The sequence below is a fragment of the Prunus avium genome, chromosome 4 (assembly GCF_965620075.1).
Source record: "Prunus avium chromosome 4, drPruAviu1.hap1.1, whole genome shotgun sequence".
NCBI classification, from domain to species: Eukaryota; Viridiplantae; Streptophyta; class Magnoliopsida; order Rosales; family Rosaceae; genus Prunus; species Prunus avium.
In genome coordinates this window covers 28,493,117-28,502,369 of record NC_142287.1, presented here as the reverse complement: position 1 = coordinate 28,502,369, position 9,253 = coordinate 28,493,117, and the positions used below count along the sequence as shown (strand labels likewise).

At 37.5% G+C, this 9,253-nt stretch overlaps 2 protein-coding genes across 2 annotated transcripts; both read left to right on the top strand.

Moving 5' to 3' along the window:
• The first annotated feature begins 1,299 nt into the window (after positions 1-1,299).
• On the top strand, positions 1,300-4,629 carry LOC110768991 (G-type lectin S-receptor-like serine/threonine-protein kinase At1g67520). The gene is made up of 7 exons (XM_088251689.1): positions 1,300-2,599; positions 2,740-2,847; positions 2,956-3,167; positions 3,248-3,458; positions 3,579-3,816; positions 3,938-4,085; positions 4,195-4,629. Exons 1-7 carry the CDS (start codon positions 1,381-1,383, stop codon positions 4,501-4,503), a joined length of 2,445 nt encoding a protein of 814 aa, XP_088107815.1. The 5' UTR covers positions 1,300-1,380; the 3' UTR covers positions 4,504-4,629.
• A 1,165-nt stretch (positions 4,630-5,794) lies between these two features.
• Positions 5,795-9,197, top strand: LOC148295169 (G-type lectin S-receptor-like serine/threonine-protein kinase CES101). The gene is made up of 7 exons (XM_088251381.1): positions 5,795-7,217; positions 7,296-7,397; positions 7,497-7,699; positions 7,810-8,020; positions 8,144-8,381; positions 8,492-8,639; positions 8,713-9,197. The coding sequence occupies exons 1-7, from the start codon at positions 5,972-5,974 to the stop codon at positions 9,019-9,021; spliced, it is 2,457 nt and encodes an 818-aa protein (XP_088107507.1). The 5' UTR covers positions 5,795-5,971; the 3' UTR covers positions 9,022-9,197.
• Positions 9,198-9,253: the final 56 nt, after the last annotated feature.

The window sequence follows — 9,253 nt, the reverse complement described above, 5'->3', positions numbered from 1 at the left end:
TTGAAAAATGAAAATAATCATGTACAATATATACTCGAGACCGAATAACAGTAGGTTTGAGAGCGATAATCTTGTAAAGGGCATTTTGAAACAGGACAATATAGGAAACTACTTGATTTCTTCTAGTAATGAGTACAAGACATATAATTCAAAAACAAGTGAGAACTATAGCCCTTGCATACTGCAATGAGTCGAAGGAAAACAAATTTTGAATTCTTTGAATATTAATAATATTGCTATCATTCCGCCGGCCTTGTGCATCAAGTGGTTGACTATTGGTGTGTGTCTCTTAGCCAGTAAAGATGAAAAATTAAGGAGAGAGATTATGACTCAAAACGTCTCTTCCATTCCACAGATGGGTTAGTGCATATGCAGTATGAGTGAGTCAAAGTCCGCTTCTTGTAAACATTGACCTTAAAGAGATTGTGGTTTAACTCACACGTCTTTTAATACTTTTGTTTCTCTGCTAAGTTTTCCATTCATGGCTATCATAAGAAACTTAACTTTCTTGATCACTTCCGGATGCTTGTGGACTTGTCACTATGCTGCAAGCTTAACTCGGGACACGCTCAAACCAGGGGAGACACTCAACTCCTCAAGTTCCTTGGTTTCAGCCTCGGGGAATTTTCACCTTGGCTTTCTTTGTACCTAAGAATGATCGGATGTTTATCAATATCAATTTAAAATGATTGTAATACTCAACCTGAATTTAAAATATAAGATGGGCACGTAGTGCTATTATATATAAAATTAATTAAGAATTACTTTCTTTTTTATCATAAATTTGACTTTGGTTTTCACCTTTTTTTTTTATCAGCCTGGTTCAGGTAGTTTCTTCCTACTATTTTTATTAATTGGTCATTAATAAAATAAATTGATAAATAAACAATCAGAATATATGAAAGTGCTTGCTTGCACTTTCATTAGAGTGTAAAACACATTTTGAATCCTCTCCTCCTAACCAGAAAATTATTATTCTTCATCATGATTGAGCACAGATATGGTACGATGAATTTGTTTATTTATTCATTTTATTAGCATTTGAAATTATTGTTTTCCCACAAATACGCCTCCAATCAGGAGCCAAGTGCCTTGTGAAGGAAGAAAAGCAAAGAGAATGAATGAAAGAGATGGAGTCTTCCAAGTGCAGACATTAAAAAAAAACAGAGTCAAAACTCTCTCTCATTTTTAAATCCAACAAAAGAAAAAAAGTCTTCATGTCTACTTGTAAGAACTTTATTTAATGTCGAAATGATTGCCGGCCGTTGACCTTAGGGATTGTGAACATATTCATGTGTAAATTCTAAAGCTATTTCAGCTAAGTTTTCGTGATCATCTGTAGAAATTAAAGTGAAAGTAGGGCCTGACTTGTCGACATCCATGGCTACCGGTTTGATGATGATGAGCACAATTTTCTTCATCATTTTTGCTTCCTTGTGGGCATGTCATGATGCTGCAAGTGACACACTCAAGCCAGGTGACACTCTCAATTCCTCAAGCTCCTTAGTCTCTGCATCAGGCAAGTTCATCCTGCGTTTCGTTGTACAAACTATCGACAGTTCGAACACCAGCTATCTAGCGATCCTGCGCAATAAACCAGGAGCAAACAAAGCATGGATTGGCAACAGAAACACACCTATTCCATACCCTTCCTCCCCACTTCTCACCTTGGACTTGAACAACACATTGAAAATTACATACCCAGATGGAGACCCTATTGTCATTTCCTCTTCTCCACAAACTAGTGTTGTTGTGGCTACCCTTTTGGATTCTGGCAACTTTGTACTACAAGAAGTGAACTCTGTCAACAAATCGACCAGCGGGGTTTTGTGGCAGAGTTTTGATTATCCAACAGACACATTTTTACCAGGCATGAAATTGGGGGTTGACCACAGAAATGGGCACAATTGGTCACTTTTGTCTTGGGCAACAAGCTACAACCCAGCGCCGGGGCCTTTGAGCCTTGATTGGGACCCCAATGGACACCAATTGAGAATCAAGCAAGCTGGGGTGGTTTATTGGACCAGCGGCATCTTCGGAGATGGAAGATTTGAATTTATTTTTCCTGATGTGTCAAAGCAGAGGTACAATTTTAGCATTGTCTCAAATGAAAATGAAGACTACCTCACCTACACTGCTGTAGGTGATCCAAGTGATCCTCAGCCAGAATGGGTGCTATACAGCAGAGGGACACTTTTTGAGTATGGAACACAAGTTGCTATTACAAAAGCACAGAACTGTGATGGCTACAACACAGGTGGAGGGTGCGTGAGAAGGGACCGGCCAAGTGGTTGTACAGCGAAATTTGGTGATGACTTTGAGCAAAAAAATGGTTACTTCAAGATCAACAACTCTAGTAATACTTCAAGATCCCCCAACTGGTTTAATGCTAGTAGTAGTGACTGTAAGGTTACTTGTTGGCAAAATTGTGACTGTCTTGGATTTGACCTTCCACTTGCTAATCAGAGTCAGACTAGTACTGGGTGCCGATTTTGGAGTGTAGACTGTCAGTTCTTTGAAGACCTCAATTCAAGTAGCAGCTTTGTTTTGTCAGGACTAGCAACGCCAGCGAAACCACCACTGCCTGCCCAAAAAAATGGTAAGTCTAGCTGCCAAAATTTGGTACCTGTACTTCACAAGAGACAATCAATGTGCAATAATGAGCAACAAACATTAACTAGAATCTAAGAGAGCCTAATATATGACTAAATATGTAGCTAATTAATTGTCACTCTGTAGATGATGCAGGACATAAATGGCTATGGATTGGCATTGCTATTGCGGCTGCTGTGCTTGTAATGGTGTTCTGCATCTTGGGCTACCTGCTAAGAAGAAGAATATGCTCAGGTATATATAAGCCTCATGTGCACTTGTTAGAAAGAAAAGAATTCACATGTTTGATAATTGTTGTCCCAAATTGAAATTTTAACTTTCTACACTAATCTAAATAAATAGGCAAGAACAGAGCAATGATACAGAACAAATTGCCTAGCTTCATGAAATCCAATAGATCTGCTTATGATCCTGTTAATGAGCTTCAAAACGATTACGGAAACATGGGAAAACATGATTTAAGCGTGTTTACCTATGAATCTGTTTTGGCTGCCACTTCCAACTTCTCTAAAGAAAACATGCTCGGAGAAGGCGGATTTGGACCTGTTTATAAGGTAAGGCCTTGCATAATAAGATGTGTCGTTATTTCTTTTCTTTTTTAAACAATTCAGAATATTGTTGAGAATCTGTTCAGGGAAAATTGGCGAAGGGACAAGAAATAGCGGTGAAGAGGCTTTCAAAATGTTCCGGACAAGGAACGTCAGAGTTTAAGAATGAATTGATACTCATACATGAACTTCAACATACAAACCTTGTTCAGCTCTTTGGATTTTGCATTCATGAAGAAGAGAGGATGTTGATATATGAGTACATGCCAAACAAAAGCTTGGACTACTTTTTATATGGTTGGGAATTAAGAACACTTTAATCATAGTGCTTGATTTGCTCTGTTATCTGATTTAAATTCACTGTCAAAATATGTAGATTACAAATAGTGTTCTTCGTTAACTCTCTATGTGTGACAGATTCAATCAGAGGTGTGCTACTAGATTGGAAGAAGCGTTTCAATATAATTGAAGGAATCACTCAGGGATTGCTTTACTTGCATAAATACTCAAGAACGCGAGTAATTCATAGAGATTTAAAAGCTAGTAACATACTACTTGATGAAAATATGAACCCGAAAATTTCCGATTTCGGTATGGCAAGGATTTTCACCCACAATGCATTGGAAGAAAATACTAGTAGGATTGTCGGGACACGGTAAGTAAATATTGTGAGTGTATATATACATTCTTATCATGTCTTCTGCTTTCGGTTGCTAAGCATGCATGTTTGCAGATTTGTACTAATTAAAGAATTTTTTCTTGTCCATTTAATCCAGGGGTTACATGGCTCCTGAGACCATTGAAGGCATTGTTTCTGTAAAATCGGATGTATACAGCTTTGGGGTGTTAGTGCTTGAAATCATAAGTGGCAGGAAAAACAATAGCTTTTACAATGATGAACATATACTCAATTTAGTAGGATATGTATGTCAAACAAATATCTAACTGAAGTTGTTATTATGTTTTTCTTCCTTTTAAGGTGTGAGATATTCCAATGATCCTAAATGATGATATTTATCAACATGGTTTTCAGGCGTGGGAGTTATGGAAAGAAAATGCAGGGCTAGAACTAATGGATCCCACTCTAAGCGACTCATGTATCGGGAATCAATTGCTAAGATGCATCCACGTCGGTCTACTATGCGTGGAGGAAAACACAGCTGACCGACCTACCATGTCCGATGTCATATCTATGTTGACAAATGAAAGCATGCAGTTGCCTAAACCAACAAAGCCAGCATATTACACAGGAGGAAATACAGACACTGCTGGTATAGATAGAAAGGGACCGCAAAATGGATCAATAAATGGTTTGTCCAATTCAGATTTTGGTGCACGATGAAGGAATCAATCATGTTTTCATGGCTGTAAAAGTGTGATAGTACTTTATGTGGAACTGTTATTTTTGTGAAACCTAGTCAATGTGCTGCATACATTGAAATGAACCAATCTTTGTGCAGTTTTCTGAAATCAACAAATAACCATGTAGCTTGGAAATTTGAAAAACTCTTAGGAAAGATGAAGTTAAGGAGAAATTTTTTAGTCACATATGATCATATCCATGATTTAGAAGCACACAATTTGCAACCAAGAAAGTAGAAACTGATATATGCATACATGTTCATAACCAATCATCTAAATCTAAACGCCCACAACATCAGTTATAATGGCTTGTCCGTTTCCGATTTTGATGTTGTACTGATCATGCTTTGTGTACCTCAACTACATATACTTCAATAAGAATTTTTTTTTTTAAGGAAAGAAAAAACAAAAGTTGTACTTTGGAGTCTTAGACCTTGTTATAGTTTCAAGTCAAGTTTAGCAAGTAAATTATCATTGTTAAGTACAGCTGTTCTTTTGTTTATTTCTTATCATTTTGTTTTCTTTTTCCACAAACTAATGCATTTCCATCTCTTAGCCGACTACGTGACTTGATCAGGAAGAAAAGTCATTGTTGTAAATGCAGGTCATTCTAACCAAAACCAAATAGAAAAATCATTGTTGTCAAAACATAAACATGTGAGTCAAAAGTCTTCCTGTAATTTCCAAAATTTTAAATTAAAAAAAAAAAACAAACAAATGTCTTCCAGAAATTGTAAAAAAAATTATTAGTTTCTAAAGAATTTCCTACCCTTGACCACTGTGATACTGGTTTTAACTCCCACACCTCTTGATCATGTTTTTTCAGCCAAGTTTTTCATGGTCTTGTGGTCATCCATGGCTACAGCTTTGATGACGAACTCAATTATCGTCCTCATTTTTGCATGCTTGTGGACTTGTCATGATGCAAGGGACACATTAAAGCCAGGGGATACTTTGAATTCCTCCATCCCCTTAGTCTCTGCGTCAGAGAAGTTCACCTTGGCTTTCATTGAACAAAATATAGAGGGTTCCATCTTCAGATATCTAGCTATCCTTCGAAACAAAACAGATGCAAATAAAGCATGGATTGGCAACAGAGACAGACCTATTTCATACTCTTCATCCCCACTTCTCACCTTGGACTTGAACAACACATCTCTTTCAAAGAAGAGGAGCCGACTACGTGACTTGATCAGAAAGAAAAGAAGAAGTCATTGTTGTAAATGCAGTCATTCTAACCAAAATCAAATAGAAAAATCATTGTTGTCAACATAAACGGGTGAGTCAAAAGTCTTCCTGTAATTTCCAAATCTAAAAAAACAAACAAAAGTCTTCCAGCAATTGTAAAAAAATGTTACTAGTTTCTAAAGAATTTCCTACCCTTGACCACTGTGATACTGGTTTTAACTCCCACACCTCTTGATCATGTTTTTTCAGCCAAGTTTTTCATGTTCTTGAGGTCATCCATGGCTACAGCTTTGATGATGAACTCAATTATCTTCCTCATTTTTGCATGCTTGTGGACTTGTCAGGATGCTGCAAGTGACACACTCAAGCCAGGGGACACTCTCAATTCCTCAAGCTCCTTAGTCTCTGCATCAGGCAAGTTCATCCTGCGTTTCGTTGTACAACCTAGTTCGAACACCAGCTATCTAGCGATCCTGCGCAATAAACCAGAAGCAAACAAAGCATGGATTGGCAACAGAAACACACCTATTCCATACCCTTCCTCCCCACTTCTCACCTTGGACTTGAACAACACATTGAAAATTACTCAAACAGGTCAAGATTCTATTCCAATTTTCTCTGCTCCACAAACTAGTGGTCCTGTTGTGGCTACGCTTTTGGATTCTGGCAATCTTATAGTACAAGAACTGAACTCTGTGGATGGATCAACGAAACAGGTTTTGTGGCAAAGTTTTGATTATCCAGTAGACACATTTTTACCCGGTATGAAATTAGGTGTTAACCGTAGTAATGGCCACATATGGTCACTTTTAGCGTGGGCAGATACCTACAACCCTGCTCCGGGACCTTTCACTCTTGATTGGGACCCCAATGAGCGCCAGTTGAAAATCAGGAAAAGTGGGGTGGTTTATTGGACAAGTGGAGTCTTAAGATCAGATGGGAGATTTGAATTTATTTTGCCAAATGAGTCCAAGCAGAGGTACAATTTTAGCATTGTTTCAAATGAGAGCGAAGAGTGCCTCAAATACAGTGCTGTAGATGATCAAAGTGAACCTGAACCAGAATTGGTGCTATACAGTGAGGGGAAACTTCATGACTATGGGGGACCAGTTGATATTGTACTAGCACGAAACTGTGATGGCTATAACACCGATGGAGGGTGCGTGAGAAGGGACCGGCCAAATGATTGCGTGGCCAAAGTTGGTGATGACTTTGAGCTCAAAAATGGTGTCTTTAAACCCAAGAATTTGAGCTCAAGATCCCCCTACTGGTTTGATTCAAATATAAGCCACAGTGGTACTAGAAACGCCTGCAAGGCTACTTGTTGGAAAAATTGTACCTGCCTTGGATTCAACTTTAATCAGACTACTAGTAGTACAGGATGTCAATTTTGGAGTGTAGACAGTGAGTTTGTCGAAGAAAACACTGGATCGAGTACTGCAACTAGTAGCTTTGTTTTTTCAAGTTTCATATCGTCACCAAAATCACCACCTCGCAAAAATACTGGTAAGTCTAGCTATGTATCTTTTAATACATTGAACTTAGAGCACAAGTCCAATTTCAACTGGTATATTTTTGATGCAGGACAAAAGTGGATATGGATTGGCACTTCTTCTACTGGTGCTGCTCTATTGCTTTTAGTCTTGTGCCATCTATTACGAAGAAGAAGATTGGCACTTTCAACTGGTATATTTCTTTATAAGGTTATGTCCTCTAGTTTTACATCTTTGACTTTTGTTGTCCACAAATTGAAATCATAACTTTCTACACTATCAATCCAAATAGGCGAAAGCAGGACAAACATTGAGAATGAAATGCTTAACTTCATGAAATCTAATAGACCTACTGATCATGTTGGACTTCAAAATGATGGAAAGATGGGACATCAGGACCTAAGTGTATGTAGCTATGCATCTGTCTTGGCTGCCACTTCAAACTTCTCGGAAGAAAACAAGCTTGGAGAAGGAGGCTTTGGACCTGTTTATAAGGTAAAATTTTAAATTACTAAAGTATTTGCTATATGTAATTCAAAAGCTGATGAACATGTAGCTTTTCCCTTTTTGAAATGGCTGAGAAATATTATGGATTATTAATTCAGGGAAAATTGGCAACGGGACAAGAAATCGCTGTGAAGAGGCTTTCGAAATGTTCAGGGCAAGGAACCTCAGAGTTCAAGAATGAGTTGATACTCATATATGAACTCCAACATACAAACCTTGTTCAGCTTTTTGGGTTTTGCATTCATGAAGAAGATAGGATGTTGATATATGAGTACCTGCCAAACAAAAGTTTGGACCACTTTTTATTTGGTAAGGAATTAAAGATACTTGATTTTGATTTGTTATATTTGTTATCTGATTTTTATTCTACTGTCAAAATTCAAAGATTACTACTATTAATTTTAATCTTACTTAACTCTACATATTGGACAGATCCAAACAGACATCTACTTCTAGATTGGAAGAAGCGTTTTGGTATACTTGAAGGAATCGCTCAAGGGTTGCTGTACCTGCACAAATACTCAAGAAAGAAAGTAATTCACAGAGATTTAAAAGCAAGTAACATACTACTTGATGAAAATTTGAACCCCAAAATCTCCGATTTCGGTATGGCAAGGATTTTCACCAATAATGAATTGGAAGCAAACACTAGTAAAATTGTCGGAACACGGTAAGTAAACAAATTTCTGCATACACACTCTTATTCCGCTGTTGGTTGCTAAACATGCATTTTTGAAGATATGTGCTAATCAAAGCCTTTTTCATTTTCATTTGGTGCAGTGGTTACATGCCTCCTGAGTCCATGGAAGGAATTGTTTCTGTAAAATCTGATGTCTACAGTTTCGGGGTGTTGATGCTTGAAATCATAAGTGGGAGGAGAAACAACAGCTTCTACAACGATGATCGCGTGCTCAGTTTAGTAGGATACGTATGTCAAACAAATCTCTGCATTTATAATACTCTACATTTTCTTTTTCTTAATCCTAAAAATGTTGTTTCAGGCATGGGAGTTATGGAAAGAAGGTGCAGGACTAGAATTAATGGATCCAACGGTAGGTGATTCATGTATTAACGATCAAGTGTTAAGATGCATCCATGTTGGTCTGTTATGTGTAGAAGAAGATGCAGCAAATCGCCCCACCATGTCAGTTGTAGTATCTATGTTGACAAATGAAAGCACACCATTAGCCTTACCTACAAAGCCAGCATTTTTTGTTGGAAGGAAATTGGCGGAGGCTGGTGTAGGTGGAAAGCAACTTGAAATTGCATCAGTGAATGACTTGTCGAATTCCGATTTTGATGCACGTTGAAAAAAGTTTGATCTTCATATGGTGCTCGCTTGATTTCCCTATACTAAAAAGATTATTATGTTATTTACACATATTTCTTGTGGATTAAGTTATTGTAATTTATACAATTGGCATTATGTATGCATTATGTATAAACTTGAAGGCCGTATTACAGTCAATTATAATGAAATAGAGTCGTATGCAATATATGTCGTTTTAACTCATTTCATTCTAACTCAAGTGGTTAAAAATC